The 25,833-nt window shown below is 41.6% G+C and overlaps 1 protein-coding gene and 1 long non-coding RNA gene across 3 annotated transcripts in view; one reads left to right on the forward strand and one right to left on the reverse strand.

The window, feature by feature from the left end:
• cbsa (cystathionine beta-synthase a) overlaps positions 1-25,833 on the forward strand; it is a 66,207-nt gene that overhangs the window by 34,272 nt on the left and 6,102 nt on the right. Inside the window, exons 2-14 of one of the 2 annotated variants that reach the window (XM_034175101.1) lie at positions 4,762-5,059; positions 5,559-5,665; positions 5,819-5,953; positions 11,269-11,348; positions 13,422-13,626; positions 14,549-14,640; positions 14,785-14,910; positions 15,178-15,262; positions 15,338-15,443; positions 16,786-16,863; positions 16,985-17,119; positions 18,084-18,192; positions 19,709-19,793. In XM_034175101.1, the coding sequence (XP_034030992.1) occupies positions 4,770-5,059; positions 5,559-5,665; positions 5,819-5,953; positions 11,269-11,348; positions 13,422-13,626; positions 14,549-14,640; positions 14,785-14,910; positions 15,178-15,262; positions 15,338-15,443; positions 16,786-16,863; positions 16,985-17,119; positions 18,084-18,192; positions 19,709-19,793 (1,633 nt within the window). In that variant the 5' untranslated portion in view covers positions 4,762-4,769. Of the gene's footprint in view, positions 1-4,761; positions 5,060-5,558; positions 5,666-5,818; positions 5,954-11,268; positions 11,349-13,421; positions 13,627-14,548; positions 14,641-14,784; positions 14,911-15,177; positions 15,263-15,337; positions 15,444-16,785; positions 16,864-16,984; positions 17,120-18,083; positions 18,193-19,708; positions 19,794-25,833 lie in introns of those variants that run through there. The other variant, XM_034175111.1, reaches the window with a different exon arrangement.
• On the reverse strand, positions 19,706-22,777 carry LOC117514588. Its single transcript, XR_004561905.1, has 2 exons — positions 21,992-22,777; positions 19,706-19,827 (listed from the first exon to the last, which is right to left on the reverse strand). It is a non-coding gene; the product is annotated as an uncharacterized LOC117514588 (long non-coding RNA).

Here is a 25,833-nt window from a genome sequence, read left to right on the forward strand (position 1 = left end):
AATAAATGACTTACACCATTAAAAATGATCCCTTTTTTATACCGTGATCTTACAAAGGTAGCAACAGTGAACTGAAATGTACACAGTTCAGTTGTCTTTGCTAACAGTCACCATGTGGACTCGTTTTAAGATGTTAAGGTAGCAGATCTGTAATCCGCCTCCCCAGGTGTCCTTCAGACGTGGGTGTGAGATCTAGACTGTACTATGTGGATGGGTGGGTGTTTATTTGTGTGCGAGCATTGGGGCTGCAACAACGAATCGATAAAATTCGATGACAACAGTCGTTGGCAACACATTGCGTCATCGATGCGTTGTATCGAGCGATTATGACGTCAGCTTCTGACGCCAGTAGCGACCAGTGCACAAAGCAGATCAGACGCTGTTTCGTAGAACTACAGTTAGAATATGGCAGATGCAAGTAGACAAAAGAAAGTTAAGAAGTCAAAGTGTGGGAGCACTTTACGTTAAACAATGCAAAGACGCTTGTTAACTGCAACATTTGCAAGTCGGACCTCGCATGGCACGGGAGTACAATGGTGATGCAGCATCTCAAACGAAAGCATATCAGAGTCATCAACAAGGAAGGGGAGAGCTCAGTGTCTGGGTAAGTTAACAAATGTCTGTTTATTTTTGTGTAAGCAGTCGGAACATCTCAGTATGACAAGTCAGGCAGTGATATGAAGCCTGACGGTTGGATCTAGTCAGGCTCAGGCTGTCTGCGCGTCTCCCAGAGCAGTGAGGTGAGGGACAGAGAGTGAGAGAAAAAGAAAAAAAAAACAGTAACAGCGCTGACAGTTTTTTTTTTTTTTTTTTAATGTTGTCAAAGTCCTACCATCAACATTAACGCTTGTCTGATTGTCCGGGACAAGTGTAAAATCGGACAAGTAATAGCTCTAAATCGTTGTCCGACCGGACAAGTGGCATTTTTTATTTTTTATTTATTTCTTTTGGTTTAAAACGTTCAAATTCTTCTCGCACCTCGTGAGGAAGCGTCTTCGGTTTTTCCTGCCACACTCCAGGCAGCGGACAATCGGAAAACATGATAACACAGGGTTCTCCCCAGACAATGGAACAACGACGCTGCGCCACAGTGTTCTGACAGCTCCGTCACAGGTAGTTTGGTAGTGCTATCAGGTAGTTTTTCTAAAATCCAGCCAGGCTGTGCAGAACTGGCCGCTCCCCCTCCCCCGCAGACAGAGAGTCGAGCAGCGCTGCAGCGGAAAAAAACTGTCAGTCTTCACATAAAACGAGCTGCTTCTGCTTGTATAGCTTCAGAAATTCATTTATAGGCTTTATTTTACAGTTGAAAGCCTTCATGTTTCCAAAGTTTGCTCAAATACGGTATGAGAGTGAAGAGTCTCTCGTTCCCTCACACACAGACAGACAGAGAGAGAGAGAGAGATGAGTCACGTGTGTCATTGTGAAATGACCACATAATTTACAAGTTATACAGACAGTGGCGGCTGGTGAAAAACAGTCTTGGTGGGGCTGCTGTGCCAATAGATTCCCTTGCCTTGTCCAGTACAGGCATTCAAGTGAACAGTCGGAAGATTACTACAATTCATAATCATTTCATGCCCTTCTCAAAATCAGCAGTTTTACAGATAAAGTTAACCATTTACAGCTATATTAGGCCCCATTTCTACTTTGGAAAGGAACAGTATCAAATACAACACTCAAGTTCTTGAGCAAAGAACATTTCACCATTTGACACCAATTACACACATAGTACACCAAACTGTACTGCACTGCTATTATCTTCAGACAAACACATCCTGGGGTTCACAATGACACCGACCTTAACAAAATAGAAAATATCACCAAATTTACACTCTTTCAAAATATGGAAAAATTCTTCAATTGACAAAAGAACATTATGTACATACTACAATGTTCACACCACCTTCAGAGAGAGAGAGAAAATGTGTGTGTGTGTGTGTGTGTGTGTGTGTGTGTGTGTGTGTGTGTGTGTGTGTGTGTGTGTGTGTGTGTGTGTGTGTGTGTGTGTGTGTGTGTGAGAGAGAGAGAGAGCGAGAGAAAATTAAGGTAATAGTTTGCATGAACATTACTGAGTGGAATGGAGGCAAACTAAAGAAGCTAGAAAAACTTAAATGAAATAACTTGACTAACTAATAACACCAAAACCTTTAAATTAAAATGGTTAAAATTAATTAAGTGTAGAGGACAAAGCAAATGAAGTATACAAAACCACTTCATTAAATGCGTTGCTAAACTTGGGTTTGTCTTACTATAAGTGTCTTGTGTGTACTCAGTGGCTGAGTTAGAATTTCTTTAAAAAACATGTAAATTGCTATTTTAGGGTTTTTGTTTTGTTTTTAAACTGAGCAAATAATTTGTTTTAGAGTGTGGAATACTCCAAAGAATATTTCACTTCTGTGAACTGATCCTCATAACGTGTCAAGTGAAATCAAAATACCAGCATGGCTGCAGCTTTGAACACTGTTACAAACAGCCCCGGCCTCCCCTATTACCATTATAACTGGTCTGCTGTCCCAATAAAGATCACAGCTTTGAGCCCCTAAAACAAACAAAAAAATATCACTCATTCGTTTTGTCTTAAATTTTCATCCTCGTTTCCACACCAGGAGCAACATTCAGGAATAAATCCGAGCAGCTCGTCAGCTCACCTGAGCTGAAGTGGATCCAGAGGAGTCAGTCTGCAGCTGGCAGAGGTGGATGCGCTCCTTTCCACCCCGCAGTAAAGAATGCAGATCAGCAGCCTCCGTGACGTGTGCGCGCTGACAGTGTGAATGAAGCCTGACACGGTTTATAACAAGTCAAATGTCTCTCCTCCCACCGGGATGTGCAATTGTCATTAAACCACGAGAAAGATCTGATGTGCACACCTCCATGCGCCTCCAAAAGGATCCCCGCCAATCTTTGGTGTCATTGATTCGATTAGTTTTGTCCCGTTTTAAACCTCCGAAGAGTTCTTCAACTTACTCCAGCAAAACACACGGAGACAAAATAAAAATAAATAAATATAACCCAAACGTCGTCGTCACCATCATCTCTTCCTGACTGACTGACTGACTGACAGCAGCAGCTGCAGCGTCACGTATATCACTGACTAGCAATCTAACGTTCCCACATTTTTGTAGCAAGGGCTAAAATTCCAGCGCCCCAAAGCCATTAATTTTGGCAGTGCTGATTTGCCAAATATTTATTAATTTTTCCTAGCAACTACATACAATTGGTTATTTCGCTGCACTTCAAGGGCGCTTTGAATGATCGCCCAAGACGAGGAATGATACGTTCTCTGCTTCTGTCGGTGGAAATGCACTGTTGAATGAGAGTCAGTTGGAGGAAGTGTTGTTTTAATCATTCATATTACATGTAGGCACATACTATTAAGTAAAACTAACATTGATAATACTTTTTAAATATATATATTATGACTTTTCCCCTCCACATCTAGGAGGGCAGCGCCCGAGTGCCCCCTATGGGCCAGCCGCCACTGTATACAGAGAATGTTGCACATACAATGAGACAGGCTACAGTTTTTGATTTAGGTTTTATGGTTAACTGGTTATGCTAATTGCTCATTTGCAGCAATAAAAATACCTCTTTTTTCACCATATATTTTATAACATTTATATGTTTCAATGTTGTTTTATGGCAACTCAGCCCTTTGATAAAGCAATGCCATTTGAAATAATTATTTTTGTTCTTTATTATAAACTGTTTTATTCTTTATTATCTTATATTTGAACAGCCAAGGGACATTTGACAATTTGTTGATTTTCAAATATTTTAAGTTTTCAAATAATGTTCTGTTGTTAAATAAAGTAATGGAAGGAGAGAAAAATTGTTTCCCTGGCACATTTTTAAAAAATTCCCCGCTAATCCGATTAATCAATTAATCGTGTCGAAACCCCATCAGATTAATCAATTACCCAAATAATCGTTTGTTGCAGCCCTAGCGAGCATTGTCAAGGTGAAGATTTGCATTTCTCCAGGATGAACATGCTTCAAGCTTATACCTCGTACTTGCACCGTTTGCAAAGCATTCACATGTTGATCGGAGTTTAGTGTTGCCGTGTTCCAAAAGTTCTGAGGTCGAGACCGTCACAGTCCAAATGGGCATTGTGAGTCCTTATGACATCCGTATGACTTCTGCTTGTCTTCTGGGTCATAGTAATGCACCCAGGACATTGTCAGTGACAGTCTTGCAGAAGAAAGAATCACCTTGTGTGTTCTTGACAAACCTGCTTTTGGTTCAATTTTTGGGACCCATCATGCACCCACTTTTCTACAGCAGAGTAAATCGTGGACGACCTATGGTGTGTGTGTGTGTGTTGGGGGGGGGGGGGGGTCTACTACTGTATGCATGTTAATTATTTTTTTCCTTTTTGTCATTGCACATACATACAACAAAATTTGTGTACTGCATTTAACCCATCCTAATTACACACAATCAGTGAAGGCAGTCCTACTCATGTCTGAACTTACAGATGAAAAACAGTTGTAATATTAGTCAGTAAGTAAAGGATTATTCTTGCACCAGTTTCACTTTGATATCTTGTTTGTTTTTTGTTTTTTAAATAATCACATTGGTGGCAGATCCTTTCAGCTGACCCTCCTATTATATGATGTGCCTCTTTCCTTCACCTAGTGTTGATGAGTACTCCCAAGTTATTTGATGCTCAGTCCCTCAGCATCATTATTTTTAGAATGTACACTTTGCTTGCTGAATTCTGCCATGTTTATTAATTACTTTATTTTTTATTTTGTCCCCAGCATTAGCCATGCCATCTCTTCCCCCATCTGAAGAAAGTGGTGTGAAGGCCTCTGTGTGCCCACACAAACAGCTCAGCCACACAAACGGAGAAGTCAGTCACCGTGAGAACACCGTTCCTCTTAAAGAAGTTGAACAAGTGCCTCCAGAGGACAACTCTGACGGAGCGAGTCAGGCCATGCAGCTCACAACAAAGAACACTGCTGCAGAAAGAAAGTGGATCCGCCCGGACCTCCTCAGCCGCTGCACATGGAGTCTGCAGGCCTCCAAAGCAGATTCCCCTCACCCAACAGTTACAAGGTGAAACTGGAGAGCTTTTTATGTTTATGTTGCTGTCACGTGTAAATTCAAGATCAGGTTATTCAAATGTAAAACACCCTCTTCTCTAAAGAATTAACTACTTGTTTGGCTGCGTAATACTGATCAAGTCTGTACAAGTGCTGTTTGACCAGGGCCCCATTTCCTTTTAAGGCTAAGATTTATCGCCTGTTGCCACAGAAAGATTAACTATAAAAGAGGATTTTGATGGAAAACTGACAGATCCCTTGCTTTGAGCAGTTACGCAAATTTTTCATGAAGAAATGCGCAGAGCATAAAATGCGTTTATACCATCACATGCTCCACTACCTACAAGTGAACACCTGTGAAAAAAACAAAATGAGCCTCCAAGCAATCTGAGTTGTGACCATGTATTTAAATGAGCTTCACCCAGCAGGGTATAGGAAGACATCTTTTTTAACTAACCCATTGTCTATGTAGCTTGACTGAATCTCTTTTTGCTACCTTCTCTTTCCTCCAGATCTCCTGCTCCAGCCATTCTTCCAAACATCCTGTATAGAATTGGTGATACCCCTATGGTACAACTCAACAAGATCCCCAAAACATTTGGACTCAAATGTGAACTATGTGAGTCATACAACTTTCAAATTTGAAAGTTTACGTGTCTGTTCACTTTGAATCATTGACCCCATAAATGACGGTACAAATTGGCATTGAGACATGAGAGAAGTCCATGTTTTCTTTCTTTCTTTCTTTCTTGTCCAAATATTTGTGCTACAGTGGGCAAGTGCGAGTTCTTCAACGCAGGCGGCAGTGTCAAAGACCGAATCAGTTTGCAGATGATGGAAGACGCTGAAAGAGCTGGAATCCTTAAACCTGGAGACACAGTCATTGAGCCCACATCTGGAAACACAGGTTTGTAACCCTGCAGAACTGGAAACCTTGTGTTGTGTTGTCTAACCTCAAAGTCATTAAAAGTGACCTTAAGTGTTGCAGTCGAAATTAACATTGTTCAGTCTTCAAAATATGTGCTTATTAAATCCTTTAAGAACAGTTAACAGTAGCAGCTACTGTTACTACAACCCCTGGCAAAAATTATGGAATCACCGGCCTCGGAGGATGTTCATTCAGTTGTTTAATTTTGTAGAAAAAAAAAGCAGATCACAGACATGACACAAAACTAAAGCCATTTCAAATGGCAACTTTCTGGCTTTAAGCAACACTATAAGAAATCAAGAAAAAAAAATGTGGCAGTCAGTAACGGTTACTTTTTTTAGACCAAGCAGAGGGAAACAAATATGGACTCACTCAATTCTGAGGAATAAATTATGGAATCACCCTGTAAATTTTCATCCCCAAACTAACACCTGCATCAAATCAGATCTGCTCGTTAGTCTGCATCTAAAAAGGAGTGATCACACCTTGGAGAGCTGTTGCACCAAGTGGACTGACATGAATCATGGCTCCAACACGAGAGATGTCAATTGAAACAAAGGAGAGGATTATCAAACTCTTAAAAGAGGGTAAATCATCACGCAATGTTGCAAAAGATGTTGGTTGTTCAGTCAGCTGTGTCTAAACTCTGGACCAAATACAACATGGGAAGGTTGTTAAAGGCAAACATACTGGTAGACCAAGGAAGACATCAAAGCGTCAAGACAGAAAACTTAAAGCAGTATGTCTCAAAAATCGAAAATGCACAACAAAACAAATGAGGAACGAATGGGAGGAAACTGGAGTCAACGTCTGTGACCGAACTGTAAGAAACCGCCTAAAGGAAATGGGATTTACATACAGAAAAGCTAAACGAAAGCCATCATTAACACCTAAACAGAAAAAAACAAGGTTACAATGGGCTAAGGAAAAGCAATCGTGGACTGTGGATGACTGGATGAAAGTCATATTCAGTGATGAATCTCGAATCTGCATTGGGCAAGGTGATGATGCTGAAACTTTTGTTTGGTGCCATTCCAATGAGATTTATAAAGATGACTGCCTGAAGAGAACATGTAAATTTCCACAGTCATTAATGATATGGGGCTGCATGTCAGGTAAAGGCACTAGGGAGGTGGCTGTCATTACATCATCAATAAATGCACAAGTTTACGTTGATATTTTGGACACTTATCCCATCATTTGAAAGGATGTTTGGGGATGATGAAATCATTTTTCAAGATGATAATGCATCTTGCCAAACTGTGAAAACATTCCTTGCAAAAAGACACATAGGGTCAATGTCATGGCCTGCAAATAGTCCGGATCTTAATCCAATTTGTTAATCTTTGGTGGAAGTTGAAGAAAATGGTCCATGACAAGGCTCCAACCTGCAAAGCTGATCTGGCAACAGCAGTCAGAGAAAGTTGGAGCCAGATTGATGAAGAGTACTGTTTGTCACTCATTAAGTCCATGCCTCAGAGACTGCAAGCTGTTATTAAAGCCAGAGGTGGTGCAACAAAATACTAGTGATGTGTTGGAGCTTTCTTTTGTTTTTCATGATTCCATAATTTTTTCCTCAGAATTTAGTGATTCCGTATTTTTTTCCCTCTGCTTGGTCTAAAAAAGTAACCGTTACTGACTGCCACAATTTTTTTCTTGATTTCTTATAGTGTTTCTTAAAGCCAGAAAGTTGCCATTTGAAATGACTTTAGTTTTGTGTCATGTCTGTGATCTGCTTTTTTTCTACAAAATTAAACAACTGAATGAACATCCTCCGAGGCCGGTGATTCCATAATTATTGCCAGGAGTTGTAGTATTGTATGTCACACCAGAGTATTACTCCTGTCTGTAAAAAAAAAAAAAAAAAAAGTCATGAAGAGGAGGAAAAAACCCATAAGCTGTGTTGGACTGTCACGTTTGTTTTTCAAACTTTGTACTACCACTTTGTGCAATGAGGAGGAAAATTCAGCAAAATAATTTGCCTTATTATCCAAAGTATACATTGTACTTGTCCGTAAATGCCTCTTGAAGGGGGGATTCATGCATGTCACGCCAGCGTATGTCGCACATTTTTCTGTATTATGAGCTCTTTCATTTGGAATTTTTATATATTGTTGCAGTGTGCGTTTTATCACCTTATTCATGCCTCTGAGAGCGCAGAGCTGAACATCTGTCCACCCCTTTTAGAATAAAGTTGGTTAAACACTCACATGAAATTAAATTTTTTTTAAAATTAAAGTTTATTAAACGGCCACCTAAAATAAATTAATTCTGTGACACACACCCCCCCCCCCCCCCCCCAGCATATTGTAAAATGCAAAAAATTTGTTTTCACGATGTTTGTCTCCTTTTTTGTGTCCGACTTGTGAGGACGTAATCAGTTTGTCCTGTGCTGTTATTGTGAAAACTCCATGTGCAAGAAACGGGAAATGTTCTGTGACAATGTGGCTAGCTCACAGTAAAGAAGCGTATGAGGTGTCCCTGTCGACAGTAGAGACACTGGAGAGGAAGATAAGCGCCTACCTCCGTAGATGGATGGGCTTTCCACGCAGTATTTGCAGTGCCGCGCTGTATGGGAAGAAACAAACTCTAGCTGCCATTCAGCAGCCTCAACGAGGAGTTCAGGGTTTATCGCACAAGAGAGGCTTTGCTCTATCGGGACTCCAAGGACTCGAGAGTGGCATCATGGTACGAAAGGCCAAGAAGTGGAGGGCTCAGGAGAGTTTGGAGGTCGCAGAGTCTCGGCTGAGGCACAGGGCTCTAGTGGGAATGGTGACTCAGGGACGTGCAGGGCTAGGAACATTTCCTCAGCCACTCTGAGAAGGTACACGGCAAGGACAAACGCCAGCTAGTCCTGAAATAGGTGCGCTTAGGAGTCGAGGAACGGGCCAGTAGGATGGTGGGCATGCAACAGCAAGGAGCATGTACAAGATGGGAGGGTGTGCTGGAGAGGAAGGCTTCCTGGCCGGTGATCTAGCGGGCAGAACCCCAGTGCATCAGCTTCATGGTTCGAGCCGTTTATGATGTCCTGCCCAGCCTATCCAATCTCCACCTCTGGTGCATGGGTGATTCTCCAGCCTGCGCGCTGTTCTCCAGGAGAGACTTTCTGGAACACATTCGGAGCAGCTGCTTGATATCCTTGGGAGAGGGCCGATACCGGTGGTGGCATGACCAGGTGCTGAAGTCTGTTGCAGAGACTCTCTCTAAAGCAGTGGATAAAAACAACAGCACCAAAAAACAGGGCAAAAGGAGCATCACTTTCGTCAGGGGCTGGAGAGCAGCTGTAGTCACACCCCAAACCTGCAGCCGGCTTTCTCACCTCAGCAGTGAACTGGGATCTACGAGTGGATTTGGACAAACAGCTGAAGTTCCCAGACCATATTGCAACAACTGCTTTGAGGCCAGACATCGTGCTCTCGTTAGTTTCCTCAAGGCAGGTGCTATTGATTGAACTGACAGTTTCCTGGGAGGATCGCATAGTGGAGGCAAATGAGCGAAAACGATCAAAGTACCAGGAGCTGGTCAAACAGTGCCAAAGAAGAGGCTGGAAAGCACACTGCCAGCCCATTGAAGTGGGGTGCAGGGGTTTTGCTGGCTGCTCACTATGCAAGGTGTATCGCTGCTTGGTATCACAGGGGCTGCAAAAAGGAAGGCCATCAAGTCCACCATGGAGGCAGCAGAGAGAGCCTCCAGATGGCTTTGGATCAGGAGGAGCGATCTGTGGGCAAATGCTACTGGGACACAAGCCAGAGTCTGATCAACCCTTGCTGGGTCGCCGGAGGGAGGGCGTATGATGTTGAAAGACCCGAAATGTCCGATGAGCTCCAGAACATCACTGAAGGCATGTCCCAGTGCATCTCAAGATGTATCTTTTAGTTAGTAGTTCCTTGTCAGCTGATGTCTGCAAAGTTTGTCAGAAGGTTTTATGCATGTTCAGACAGCAACAAACACAAAGTCACCTGAATTTAAACAGGTAGGAACTTTTTTGAAAATTCCATGAGAGCCAGAGGTTTCTGCATTAATATAAACTCTGTGCAAAATGTTCCGGCAAAGTAAATTGTCCGTGTGGTTAACATTGAAAACTGACTGTGCACATCATTTTCTTTTCTTTTGCTGCAGAGGTGAAAAAGGGCCAGACAGAAAGTTGGTTAAATGCCCATAAACTTTAATTAAAGTTTATGAAACGCCCACCTAAAATAAATAAATTCTGTGACCTCCAGCATATTGTAAAAAGCATAAAAAATTGTTTTCACAATGTTTAGTGTTGATGTCATGCCAGAATTTTCTGCTTTAATATAAACACTGTGCAAAATGATTCAGTGAAGTAAATCATTTATTTTTGTTGCACCAGACATCAACTGACGAGTAACACATTTATTAAATGGCTAAACGATAGGGGGAAAAAAACAAACAAACACAGACAGGTGATTTATTCTTTATTTGTAAGGAAATCAGACATTTTATTGAAATGGGCTGTCTGACAAACATAATATTTGGCCAAGTTTATGCAAACGCCCACCCGCGCATCAAGCAGAATTTTGTGTGGAACAGTCAGGACTAACCCAAACCACTTATGGTATTGTCATTTATTCTCTTATTATTGCTGTTTATTTTGTTTAGTGCTTTGATTCCTGGGAAAGTCAAATATAAATAATTATAACAAACTTGATGTTGTGATTTTGTTCTTTTTGTTTTTCTTCTCATGTTGGTGTATATAAGCCACCCTGGAGTGTAGGTTGTAGGGCCTCCCAAACTAGTTTTTTTTATTGTTGTTTTTGTTTATAAAAACTGATATACTACAGAAAATATGGTATATTCATCTCCTTGGCAATTACCTGGGTGTGGAAATGTAACAACAATGTTTATAAAGGAGAATTCCACTTAATTACAACTCTTATTAGATGCTTGGGGGGGTTATCATTTCACTCACATTTATTTATAATGCAAATACCATGTTAACAAGCAGAAGCTAATGGCCCAATTAGGTTTATTGTATGAGGCAAAAAGAACTCTGTAAATGGCTTATTCTCTCTACTGAAAAAGTTTGCTGCTTAACATCAAATGTATGCTCTGTTTTGTCATTGTTGATTCTAAACTCCTAAAACTGACTTCACAAAATCTTATTCAAAACTGTGCCCTAGTTTGTTAGTCAGACTTCAGCTGGAATTGTCTTTGCTTTCCAAACGAGGGAATTTTGTTGTTGTTAGTAACCACTGTTGTTTGTGTTGCTGTTAGAAGTACTTCACTTTTTTAAGTAGCAGTGTATAAATCATAAACTCAGACGGTCTTTTTAGGTATTGGATTGGCCCTAGCTGCAGCTGTGAAAGGCTACCGCTGCATCATAGTCATGCCTGAGAAAATGAGCATGGAGAAGGTGAGTTCTCTGTCAAACTGAAACTATCACTCAGCTACATACACGTGGATGTGTACCAGCACCACTATGCATTACATTAGATTGTGCCTATGAACATTCAGGGCTTGGACATAGAGATTGTGGAGAAGTACAAATACCTGGGTGTTCACCTTAACAATAGACTGGACACACAACACACATGTCCTGTACAAGAAGGGCCAAAGTTGCCTTCACCTGCTGAGGAGACTGAGGTCCTTTGCTGTGTGCAGGGTACCACTGAAAAACCTTTATGACTCTGTAGTGGCATCAGCCATACTTGATGCTGGGGTTATGGAAGTTCTGAGAGGGACAGGAAGAGACTTTGGAGATGTGATGGTCTAGTGGTTAAAGCATTGGGCTTGAGACCAGAGGATCCTCAGTTCAAAAAATCACTAAGGGCCCTTGGACAAGGTCTTTAATCCCCTAGTTGCTCCCGGTGTGTAGTGAGTACCTTGTATGGCAGCAGATGGAAAACGCTATATAAATGCAGTCCATTTATTTAATAGATTAGTCAGAAGGGCTGGCTCTGTCTTTTAACCCCTTTGTAAGCCTGTATATCCCATCGATGGGAAATTTCACTTTTCTTCATGAGATACTGACAAGCCAAAATGAAGCGGGTGGTAGGGGGTTAAATGCACTTTGGACCCCATAGACGTGGTGGGTGAGAGGATGATTTTAAATAAGTTGTCGTCAATTATGGACAACCCTTCTCACCCTTTACATGAGACTGGGAGCCTTAAGCAGCTCCTTCAGTAATAGATTGCTGCAGCCTCTGTGTAAAACAAAGCCTCCGCAGGTGGTTTTTCCAAATGTAGTCAGACTGTATAATACCTCAGAATGCTCTAGCGCCGTAATCACTTGCTTATTTTGCACTATCAACTACATCTGCTGTCAACTTTTGTGCCTTATTACATGCACAACTCTGAATTTTATCCTGGGCAATACATACTTGTACTCACTATATTGTATTTTTCATATAATCTGTTTACATCAGTATTTATGCACCCACCAGCAAACATTGCAATATACTTTGGTCACCTTTCTTGAATATAAGTATTTTTCTTTTTCTTTACTACTGTACGTCTCTTGGTGCTGCAACAAGTGATTTTCTCCGCTGTAGAATCAGTAAAGTTTATCTTATCTTATTAAAGGTGCCCAGTCCATTTTTAGCTATACTGTATACATGAAATATAATATAATTGATGAAAAATGCTACATCCAGGAGTGAGGAGAACATAAACATGACAGGCTCACCATCTAGTGGCAGTGCTACATTAAGGCACACATCTATGAGGAAAGCAGTGCGGAAAAACAAAATCTTTATCAACTTTAAACACTAAATTGTGATTAGTTGCATTTGATTTGATCAGATTCAGTTTCAATTTATTACATTTTATATAGCGCCAAATCACAAAAACACTGCCTCGAGGTGCTTCACACAAGTAAGGCCTAACCTTATCAACCCCTAGAGCAAGCACACGGGGGGACAGTGGTAAGGGAAAAATTCCCTCAGATATATTGAAGAAGAAACCTCAAGCAGACCAGACTCAGAGGGGTGGCCCACTTCATAGGCCATTTATACAGTTACAAGCTTTTTACAAAGCTGAAGAAAGAGAAAACAGGAAATCAAGACATCTGCTGCATCAGCTTTAGGCATGGCATCTCATGGTCAGTCCAGCATCCCGTTGTCCACAGACACCAATCCCACATATTGCCGTACACACCTCAGATAGAGAAAAAGAGCAGAATCGGTTGGCCGGAGAAACCACGCCTAAGGTATAATTCATCAGCATTAAATCAACAGGAAAGCAGAGAAAATACTACGGTGATCACCGGCCACTAGCCCTAAGCTTCACTAACAGACCCAAAATTTAGAGAAGTTGAGGCTGAGACGTGTTCCATTATGAATAAAAGGAATTTAAAAGGATAGGAAACATAGTTCGGGCTTTTTTATATATATATATAAATTTACAGATATCACAAAATGGGTGTGGGTGGGGCTGGGGTTGTTGCGCTTTTGTTGTCATTTCACTCCACCCTCCCCTCCGTTTTTAGGTTGATGTTTTGAGAGCTCTCGGAGCAGAGATTGTCCGCACGCCAACCAGTGCTCGCTTTGATTCTCCAGAGTCTCATGTGGGTGTGGCATGGCGCCTTAAGAACGAGATCCCCAACTCTCACATCCTGGATCAGTACTGTAACCCGAGTAATCCTCTAGCTCACTACAACTTCACAGCTGAAGAGATCTTGGAGCAGTGTGATGGTATGGCGCTGTACCCTTTAATATTAAAACTGAGCTCTGCAGCTGTCAAGCTCAGTTTTTAATATCAGTGGTACCTGTTGAAATGAGAATGTTCATCAGTTGTACTTCATTTCTTTTTCTTTTGGTACTGTTTTTTTTTTTTTTTTTATTACTGGTAAATGTCTTTGAATGTCATGATTATATTTAAAAATGATTGAATATTACCGCATATCAGCTAAACTATGGGGCCATTATTGTTATAAAATTATTTCCAAATGTCTGAAGAGTTTCGTAAATTAAAAAAAAAAAATTAAAATTTCCCTTTATTCTTCTTCTCATGTCTACACTTCATTAGGCCAGATTCAATTAAAAAAATACATCTAGAGTTGTCAAATCAAGACTAGATTATCCCAGTGACTGTTAAGATGATTTAAAACATGATCTCAGATTGATTTGTGAAAAGTGTTCAAGGAAAAGCCAGAAAATCTTACCTTTTCACAAACCTGAGATCACATTTTAAATCATTACAAAATGGTTTCCATATGAAAGTGAGTTACAGTGCTCAACCTGCTTTCACAGCAGTAAGAGGCGGGCGTGGCAAGAGTGGCAATGTGTAACCAAACAGCCACCTGCACCACAAACTTTGAATTTTAATTAAAGAAAGAGTGTGAGTGTGTGTGTGTGTGTGTGTGTGTGTGTGTGTGTGTGTGTGTGTGTGTGTGTGTGTGTGTGTGTGTGTGTGTGTGTGTGTGTGTGTGTGTGTGTGTGTGTGTGTGTGTGTGTGTGTGTGTGTGTGTGTGTGTATACAGTACCAGTCAAAGTTTGGACCCACTCTCATATTCAGTTGAATGGTAGTGTGTGTGTTACACATTCTCAATATCATCCCAACCTTTTAGGATCTGGGGTTGTAATAATTCCTCAGAGCTATAAATTCTTCTAACAGGTAAACTGGACATATTGGTGGCTGGAGCAGGCACAGGAGGAACAATTACGGGTATCGCCCGCAAACTGAAGGAACGCTGTCCCAACATCAAAGTAAGTCCACAAGTCTGATGGGGTATATCATCCATTTCTGCCATCGTATCTGCTGCAAAATACCAGCTACTTTTATATTAATTTTCTGCTGACTAAATAAAAATGAACCTGTGCGTAGCTTCAGATTGTTTGTGGTTTGTGCAGATTGTTGGTGTTGACCCAGAAGGCTCCATCCTGGCTGAGCCAGATGATCTTAACAAGACAGACAAAACCCAGTATGAGGTGGAGGGCATTGGCTACGACTTCATCCCCACTGTCCTCGACAGATCTGTTGGTTTCATCTGCTGTTTCTATTTTCTTGTTTGATAAAATGTCATTCCTGATCTTTTTGTTTTGTTTTTTGTTTGGGTTTTATTTGTTGTTGTTTTTTAGTATCAATTTAACTAATTTTTCTTATTTGACATACAATAGATTTTTCATTCCATGTAGCTTTTCTGCACTGTTCTGGATTAGATGTTCCTTCATGACGTTTATGGCCACTATACCCTCACTGACTGACAAATGGCTAATTCTTGATTTCTTGTTGCGTTTCTCCAGGTAGTTGACACATGGTACAAGTCCAATGATAAGGAGTCCTTCAATATGTCTCGTATGTTGATCAGAGATGAAGGCCTACTGTGTGGTAAGTTCTTGTATTCCTGCAAACACTAACAGAAATATTCTGTTGATGCCAAACCACTTTTTGCTGTGTTAACAGGAGGCAGTTCTGGCAGTGCCGTGGCAGCAGCAGTGAAGGTTGCAAAAGATCTGAAAGAGGGCCAGCGCTGTGTGGTTATCCTGCCAGACTCAGTCCGGAACTATATGTATGGATTCACATTTACCCAGTGCTACAAACTGTATTTTTCTGTTGTCTGGTCGACAAGCATGTGCAGCATCATCACTGTATCCTCCACACCACTGACCACCCGGGGTCCTAGATTGTAACCACCCAGACATACAACTGGCCCATACCTACCTCTTGAAAGTAACCATCTATTTGCCACAGCCAAGTGAAACGTGGCTGTCCCACTTGGCCTTTTTCACTTGGTAGGTTCCTCAACACCGAGGCATCTGTGTGCTGCATCATGCCCAGAAAAAGGCACTGCTGTATCAAACATGTTGGTATGAAACTTTTCCTCATCTTGCAATTGATATGACTCCCTTAAGTCTCTCAAAGTTACCGTTCAGTTGATATGGTCAGTCTGCCAGTAACCAAGGATTCTCTCAAGACACCCACAGTAGTACCAAAGTTCCTTAGCATCCAACTCTGGTGACCATACAATAACACAGGAAGCACCAGAACACAAAATTTGTCTTTCCTTCTCCTGCAAAGGTATCACATCACCAAACACCTCTGTCAGTAATCTTGTGACGACGTAGGCTCTTCCCTGACATCTCGGCCTCAATTGCACAGGACCCAGAGTTTCAACTTCACAGCAGACATGAATTTATGTCAACCCCCATTGTGGTGTTAAAAAACAACACTTGGTTTTTGAGTAGGCTTGGACAGCATTAACTCATGGGTCTCTGTCATGACAGTGGCCACATAATGCAGGGTCCAACTATACATACAGTGTGTGTGGGTGTGTGTGTGTGTGTATATATATATATATATATATATATCCTCCCTTGCGCAGGCTCACACATCACAATTTACATGGTGCTAAATCTCTAGATTTAGCACCATGTAAACTAGAGTGGTATCTGCAAAAGTGACAAAGGTAATGTGTTTAACTATTATTCTATTTGTGACTTATGAGAAGCTTTGACATTTTGGCTAAGTATTATGTTTCTCTGGGTGTGATCCAGTACATGTGTGCCTCAGTGTTGAGGACCTCTGTGGTTGCAGAAGCCCTAGGAGATGAGCACGTTTCACTTGGCTCCAGCAGATCAAGGGTTCAAGTGTTGGGGATAGACCGATTGTCCATTTCAGCAGCTATCATCCAGACCCAAGGTGGTTTGGTAGCATGGGTGATGGAGCAATGCATGGCCGCAGTGCTTGCATTCAGTTCCAATCTGACTTGTATTTGTAATAACTCTGTCTTAACTGGGCCTTGAGATGATGGCAAGTGGTTGGTTGATCTGAAAATCATTGTCTACTTATCTGTCATCGCTGTGTATTTACGAAGGGGGCAAATTTGACATTGATACTTTATCTATTTCAAGGTCTAAATTCCTCAGTGATAAGTGGATGTTCCAGAAGGGCTTCTTGATGGAGAAGGACCTCATGGTGAAAAAGCCATGGTAAGATTGTTTTTTTTTGTTGTTGTTGTTCTTTTTTAAACCTTGAAAAGAGTTTATTCCCATAACTGGTCACCTCTACATTGCAGTACTTGTTACAAGTGCCCCCTCCACTTTCTCTTAGGTGGTGGAACTTGAAGCTGCAGAACTTGAACTTGTCTGCTCCACTTACCGTCCTGCCAACAGTCAGTTGTCAGAACACTATCAAAATCCTCAAGGACAATGGTTTTGACCAGGCACCAGTGGTCGATGAAGCTGGGTGGGTGTCTGTCTGTAGAAACAAGAACAAGCCATAAAACACTTGTGTCAAGATGCTTTTCTTGAAGTGGGGAAATGCCACCAAAACTGTTGAAATACTATTAACAACTACACTTACTGCTTCAATTATGTTGCATTTAGGGATGGGACCGAGCCGATCCTGGATGGGTATCGGGTGCAGATACCAACGTAATTCACGTATCGGAAAATACCAGTCCAACCCACGACATTTTCCAATACCGGAGAAGAGCCACTGAGAATCCTCTTAACTGCTGTTGTTTACTCTTTGCTTGTTTACTGCTGAGCGGGAGGAGGAGAGGGAGGTTTTCTGAAGCCAGGCTGTTTGAGAGCGCTCTCTTCCACAGTGTTCTAGCTGCGGTTAGCTGCAAATTTCTGCCCGGCTCTCGGCTTCAAATTGCCTGTTTGTCGAGCACGGATTTTCCAAAAAATTAACTGAATTGTTGCTGAAAATGTGTTCTAAAAAGTTAGCCGCTTCTGTCCTGATGCTGTAAAACGCCAGGTCTGCGTGCAGTCGAGGAGGACAGCAAACAGAGATTCTGTCCGTTGAAAGGGAAAAAGTCTCCATTAAAATCCTTTAATCCATTAAAATCATGAGCGTTGATGATTATATTTATTTTACAGTTGAAAGGCTTCGTGTTGTGTTTACCAAAAGTTCAAAGTTTGCGCAGCACTTAAACAGTTAGAGAAGAAAGAGAGAGATGGAGGGAGAGAGAAAGAGAGAGCGAGAGACAGGCAGAGAGAGAGAAAGGGAGGAGACAGGGACAGAGTGCTGTCTTTTCTCTTTAATCTATAAAACTAAGGCAAGCAAACAGGGCTCTGGATCAGATCGGAAGTGAAAAATTGTGGATCGGTGCATCCCTAGTTGCAACTAACTAAGTAAGTGCTTGCAGTACTCCTGAAATGTAGGATCATCAACCCCTGTACATTTGTGTTTCTATTGGCAGGTTAATCTTGGGAATGGTGACTTTAGGCAACATGTTGGCCTATGTGCTGGCAGGAAAGATAAAGTTGTCAGACCCAGTCAGCAAAGTTATCTACAAACAGTTCAAGCAGGTAAAACACAGTTGTTGTAGTGTATTTGGAGATATTTATTTTTGTCTTGTCATGTCTGACAGCATACGGTGCACCTGGAAAGTATTCACAGCGATTCACTTTTTCCACATTTTGTTATGTTACAGCCTTATGGAACACATTCATTTTCACCTCAAACTGGTACTTCGACATGAAAAAAGTTTTTTTTGAAATTTCTGTACATTTATTAAAAATAAAAAACTATGAAATCACATGTACACAAGTATTCACACCCTTTGCTCAATAATTTGTTGATGCACCTTTGGCAGCAATTACAGCCTCAGGTCTTCATGAATATGATGCCACAAGCTTGGTGCACCTATCTTTGGACAGTTTTGCCCATTCCTCATTGCAGTACCTCTTAAGCTCCATCGGGTTGAATGGGGAGTGTCAGTCTATAGCCACTTTCCATTTGATGCCATTTTCAGATCTTTCCAGAGATGTTCATTTGGATTCAGGTCTGGCCTCTGGCTGGGCCACTCAAGGACATTCAAAGTTGTCCTGAAGTTACTCCTTTGATATCTTGGTTGTGTGCTTAGGGTCATTGTCCTGCTGAAAGATGAACAGTTGCCCCAGTTGGAGGTGAAGAGTGCTCTGGTGCAGGTTTTCATCCAGGATGACTCTGTACATTGCTGCATTCATCTTTCCCTCAATCCTGACTAGTCTTCCAGTTCCTGCTGCTGAAAAACATCCCCAAAGCATGATGTTGCCACCACCATGCTTCACTGTAGGGATGGTGCCTGGTTTCCTCCAAACATTTCCAAACTTTCCCAATATGATCTTTGTCGTTTTTAAATAGTGTTCCGTAAACACAGCACTCTTTCAAGGTTTATGAGCATCTACACACAAAAAAGGCTAAAACAACCAAAAATGCTGTAGTGTGCCAGGCCTATATGTGGCTCTGTCACACTTCCACAGAAAACTGAGATGTGTAAGCGCTAATCATTGTAGCAGCAGAAGCTAACGCTACACTACATAGTGGCATCATAATAATAAAATATATCTTTATTCAGGATGGTACACAAATACACAGGTGCAGTATAACATCTGTGACGTTTCAAATAATTAAAGCCAGTCAAACACTGAGTATATGTAGTCTTAATCTTACCTGTTGTCATTTCAACTGGATTCATAAAAACAGGCTCATAAAAATTTATCTACATAAGAAGCGCTTGTTTTGGAAGACATCTGGAAATACTTTTAAATCTTTATTGTGGAAAGAATAAATGGTGTTTTTAAAGAAGTCCCTTGGTGTTTGTCTGCTCTATTTGCATTTCTCAGCCTGCTGCCACTTGTCCCACAACCAACAAGAAGAAAAAAAATTAACACTTTAAAAGCTGAAAGTCCTTTCTACACTTAATTTATTAGCATCACAGTGCTCCATTCATTTATACCAACATTCACCACAGCCATCTGTCGTCTATTTAGCTTTGCTGTGTGGATGGGACCTTACTAATTCACGAACAATCTATCTCACTATTCTCTCTATGATTTGCAGATCCGTCTGACTGACAATTTGGGGAAGTTGTCCCGTATCTTGGAGACTGACCACTTTGCCCTGGTGGTCCATGAACAGATTCAGTGTAAGTACAATGTTAATTTTCTATAGGCACTTAACTCCAATCAAGGGTCACCTTGGGGGGGGGGGGGGGGGGGGGGGGGGGTGAGCTGTAGCTTATCCCGGCAGTCATGGGGCAAACACATTCGCACCTACGGCCAATTTAGAGTCAACATCAGTGGCGGCTGGTGAAAAAAAAATCACAGATCACGGGTTTCACAGTGACACAGACCTCAACAGAATAGAAAATACCGTCAAATTTAGACTCTTTCAAAATATGGAAAAAATCCTCAAATGATAAAAGAACATTAAGTACATATTACAATGTTCACACCGCCGTCTAAAAAAGAGGAGAGAGTGTGTGTGTGTGTGTGTGTGTGTGTGTGTGTGTGTGTGTGTGTGTGTGTGTGTGTGTGTGTGTGTGTGTGTGTGTGTGTGTGTGTGTGTGTGTGTGAGAGAGAGAGAGGGAGTGTGTGTGTGTGTGTGTGTGTGTGTGTGTGTGTGTGTGTGTGTGTGTGTGTGTGTGTGTGTGTGTGTGTGTGTGTGTGAGAGAAAGAGAGGGAGTGTGTGTGTGAGTGAGAGAAAGAGAGGGAGTGTGTGTGTGAGTGAGAGAAAGAGAGGGAGTGTGTGTGTGTGTGTGTGTGTGTGTGTGTGTGTGTGTGTGTGTGTGTGTGTGTGTGTGTGTGTGTGTGTGTGTGTGTGTGTGTGTGTGTGTGTGTGTGAGAGAAAATTGAGGTAATATTTTGCATGAACATTACTGAGTGGAATGGAGGCAAAATAAAGGAGCTAGAATAACTTAAATTAAATAATTTGGCTAACTAATAACACCAAAATCTTTAAATTAAATTGGTTAATTTTAACCATTTATACAAAGCCACTTAATTAAATTCTTTGCTAAACTTTAGTTAGTCTGACTGTAAGTGTCTTGTATATACTCACTGGCTGAGTTAGAATTTCTTAAAAACATGTAAATTACTATTTTAGGTTTTTTGTTTGTTTTTATAAACTGAGCAAATCATTCGTTTAGACTGTGGAATACTCCAAAGAATATTTCACTTCTGTGGGCTGATCCTCATTACATGTAAACTGAAATAAAATTGCCAGCATGGCTGCAGCTTTGGACACTGTTACAAACAGCCCCGGTCTCCCCCTAACCGTTATAACTGGTCCGCTATACCAATAAAGATCACAGCTTTGACCCCCTAAAACAAAGAAACAAACACCACTCATTCGTTTTAGCTTAAATTTTCATCCTAATTTCCACACCAGGAGCAACATTTGGGAATAAATCCTAACAGCTCTTCAGCTCACCTGATGAGCTGTTAGGATTTACAAGGTTTTCAGCTGCGGACTGACAAAGGTGAGTCAGTCCGCAGCTGAAAACCTCCGAGGACATAATGGCCAGGAGGAGCAGCAATCGTAAAGTCCCAAAGTTCTTCAACTTACTCCAGCAAAACACAAGACAAAAAATAAATATAACCCAAACGTTGGTGGGGTTTCTGTTTCCGCCAAAAACAGCAGCACTTTGATAAATCTACGGGTGACACAAGCATTTAATTTTGCAATGCTGATTGGCCAAATATTTATTATATTTCCTTAGCAACCACACACAGTTGGCCCCATGGGCACCAGTTCTGGTGCCCACAAGCCAGAGGTGGGACGAAGTCACTGTCAAGTCATTCTCAAGTCATCAATCTGTAAGTCCCAAGTCAAGTCTCAAGTCAGCTTGCAAACAATTGGTGGTCATTCTGACTTGAGACTTGACTTGGGACTTGCTGATTCATAACTTGAAAGTGACTTGATGGTGACTTTGTCTCACCTCTGCCACAAGCCATTAAATTTGGCGATGCTGGTTGGCCAAATATTTATTAATCTGCTTAGCAACATACACAGTTGGACGTTTTGCTGCACTTAAGGGGCAGATGAGTGAACGCCCAAGACAAGAAATGATATGTTCTGTACTTCTGTCAGTGGAAATGCACAGCTGAATGAGAGTCAGTTGGTGGAAATGTTGTTTTACTAATTCAGATTACATGTAGGCACATCCTATTAAGTAAAACTGACATTGATAATACTTTTAAAAAATACATTTTATAATTTTTCCCCTCCACATCTGGGAGGGCGGCGCCCCTGTGGGCCAGCCGCCACTGGTCACTATTTCACATGAGCTAGTCTTTGGAAGTGAGAGGAAGCCGGAGCACCCAGAGGAACCCACGTGAACACAGGGAGAACGTGCAAACTCTACACAGAAAGGACCAGGCGGGACGTGATCCCAAGACCTTCTTGCTGTGAGGAAACCGTGCAAACTACTACTAAGCCACTGTGCTGCACTAAGTACAGTGTTTTCTTATCAAGAAATGATTTTGGGACAATCACTATAGAAACGGCTCTTTATTTCTACACCGCAAGAAGCTTAAGCTGTTGTCATCGCCTTGGTCTCTGTCATAGTCTTTAAATGGATTTTAGATTTGCCTGAAATTTATGATTTAGATCAAACTTTATAGCTATATTAGGAAGAAGAGGTGGGGAAGCTCTTTCTGTTTATTTAATCACTTATTTACAATCAGTCAACAATAAATGTTACAGGTCAAGGTCAAATTTCCAGCCCCATGCCAATCTATAGGAAAATGGCTCAACTTCTGGAATTGCTTTCAGATGTTTGATTTGTAAAGTTAGTGGTTCCTGTTCATAGGCTGTACTTGGGCAGTCCACCGAGGTAAATTGGGACCTACCCAGGAAGATAAGCTCTGGGACTGTGTCTGTTTCGCCAGGTAAACCTGGAGTTGTATTAGGAAAGGCATCTGGCATAAAATTTGTGCCAAATCCCAATGTCTATTTCAACTGGAAATGTGGTGACCTTGAAAAAAACAGGGGCCTCCAAAAGACCAACATATTTATGTTGCTTTAATATGTTAATTTTAAATTAATTTAATGATATTTCATGTGTTTTTTTAAATTACACTATTATGAAAAATGACCTACAGAAAGGGTTGCTCAACACAAGAATTGAACCGGGGTCACTGCAGACAAGAGGTTTCAGTACATCAGATGGTGCCTTAACTAGGGTTAGACCCATAATTGGCTGAGCATTGGCCATGCCAATTATCGGCATTGGCCAATAATTGACCCTGCCCAATTATCAGTCTATCACTACAGAGCACCGAGAGAGATTACCGGCCTCACTGTTTATCAGCCTGTCTCAAGCCTTAACCCTTATACCACCCAATGAATACCAGAAAGTTGATTAAAATTAAGGTTAAAGGAAACCAATGTCACTATTCACTATTTATTTCAGATGTAAGAGCAGGCTGTAGTGGGTTAGGAGCTCATAATCCATGGCTGGTTAGCTCAGTTGGTTAGAGCGTTGGGCTAAAAACGCCAAGGTCGCGGGTTTTTTTCCCCATACGGGCCATGTTTGCCTCGCAGCAAGAAGGTCATGGGATCAATTCCCTCCTGTGGCCTATCTGTGTGGACTTTGCATGTTCTTCTGTAGGTTTCTTCTGGGTGCTCCAGTTTCCTCCCACATCTAAAGACATGCAGGTTAGGTGAATTGGAAACTTTATAATTGTCCAGGTCTCCCTTCCAAAAGAGATCTCGATCTCCATGGGACTAAGTAAGCCCCTTCAGGTGCTCCCTTGTTTTGCACTCGGGGTCACCATAACAAATCTGAGGTGGATCTGCCTGTTGAATTGGCACAAGTTTTACGCCAGATGCCCTTCCTAAGGCAACTCCACATGACATGGAGAACTGTGGTAGGGGTGAGATTTGAACCGGGAACCTTCTACACTGAAACTTAGTGCACTAACCACTTGGCCGCCACCCCTGCTCAATCTCAGTGGGGCTAACCTGGTTAAATTAAATTAGAAACCTGATTATTCCTTTTTCTACACTCTCCTGCACAATTATTAGGAAAGTGAGAATCCTGATCTTATGTCAGTGTATTTTCCAACTCTGAGCAATATAAACCTGAGTGCTTAGTGGACTGAAACATTCTTGTAGGGCTATTCCACAGAGCGGCGTTCCTTCCAGTTTAATCCCAAATAGCAAATTGAGGTGTGTTTTGAAGCATCACAGTAACTTCTTGATCCGTCTTTGTCAATCAAATAAACTTTGTATACGTTAGTTACGGTCCTCATTGACCTCAGATTTGAAATCTGGCTCAAATTTTTGGACTGTTCAAAATTTCATTTATCATTTCTGGGTATTCGTGGTCTTAACAACTTCAGTCACATTCAAACGTTCTTTATACGTGATATTCTTAGTGAGTACGGCTTGAAACCTGTTTGACTGTGCTCCCTCTAGGTAAATATTTGAAGCTGAAGCAGCAGTTCTTGCGGTTCTGGCTGAGGGAGCAGCTCCTCACTTTCATTTTCGAGCAGGTTGCCAGGTCTGCCAGTTGCTAGGTGTGCACTTTATAAACCAGACTGTTAGGAGGCAAGCTGGACTAAGCCGCTTATCCTGTTTTTGCACTTTTTTGGAGTGTGGGCGATCATAGTACAACCCCAATTCCAATGAAGTTGGGACGTTGTGTAAAATGTAGATAAACACAGGATACATTGATTTGCAAATCCTCTTCAACTTATATTCAGTTGAATACACCACAAAGACAAGATATTTAATGTTCAAACTGATAAACTTTATAGTTTTTGTGCAAATATTTGATCATTTTGAAATGGATGCCTACAACACATTTCAAAAAACCTGGGACAGTGGTATGTTTCCTTGTAACAACATTCAATAAGCATTTGGGAACTGAGGACACTAATTGTTGAAACTTTGTAGGAAGAATTATGTCCCTTTATTGCTTGATGTACGACTTCAGTTGTTCAACAGTCCGGGATCTCCATTGTCCGTTCTCCGTTGTTATGTTACGCTTCATAATACGCCACACATTTTCAATGGATGATGGGTCTGGACTGCAGGCAGGCCAGTCTAGTACCCGCACTCTTCTACTACGAAGCCACACTGTTGTAACACGTGCAGAATGTGGCTTGGCATTGTCTTGCTGAAATAAGCAGGGACGTCCCTGAAAAAGATGTTTGGATGGCAGCATGTGTTTCTCTAAAACCTGGATGTACCTTTCAGCATTGATGGTGCCATCACAGATGTGTAAGTTGCCCATGCCATGGGCACTAACACACCCCCATACCATCACAGTTGCTGGGTTTGGAACTTTGCGCTGGTAAACTGGATGGCCTTTTTCCTCTTTTGTCTGGAGGACACGACGTCCATGATTTCCAAAAACAATTTGAAATGTGGACTCATCAGACCACAGCACACTTTCCCACTTTGCGTCTGTCCATTTCAAATGAGCTCGGGCCCAGAGAAGGCAGTGGCGCTTCTGTATGTTGTTGATGTATGACGTTCGCTTTGCATGGGAGAGTTTTAACTTGCACTTGTAGATGTAGCAGCGAACCGTGTTAACTGACAATGTTTTTTTTAAGTGTTCCTGAGCCCACGTGGTAAGATCGTTTACACAATGATGAACAAATGCTTTGTTGCAAATAGTTAACAGGATTGCAAGAAACACGCAAACAAGATGCAAATTAATTGCAAAGCTTGAAAAATGAATCATGCTGCTATCAGGAACCCATTATACTGCAGTGCCACCAAATTCCAGAGCTGCAATCTACCTGGAGTGTCCAGAAGCACAAGTTGCTTTGTTCTCAGAGACATGACCAGGTCAGAAAGGCTGAAACACAGTCACCGCTGAAAAAGACTCACAAGTTGAAATTTGGGGCAAGAAATATCTGAAGACTGATATTTCAAAGTTTTTATAGACAGATGAAATGAGAATGACTCTTTATGGACCAGATGGATGGGCCCATGGCTGGGTCACTAGTGGGCAAATGGCACCATTTCAAGTCAGACGCCAGCAAGGTGGAGTTGGGGTTCTGTTGTGGATTGCTGTTACTAAGGATGAGCTACTTAGACCTTAAACACCCAAACCTACTGCCAGTTTTTAGAAGATGTCAGGGCAGGGGTGGTGACCAAGCGGTTAAGTACGTTTATTTTCAGTGCGGAAGGTTCCTGGTTCAAAACTCACTCCTGTCCAATCTCCATGT

Source organism: Thalassophryne amazonica, chromosome 1 (assembly GCF_902500255.1).
Source record: "Thalassophryne amazonica chromosome 1, fThaAma1.1, whole genome shotgun sequence".
NCBI lineage: Eukaryota > Metazoa > Chordata > Actinopteri > Batrachoidiformes > Batrachoididae > Thalassophryne > Thalassophryne amazonica.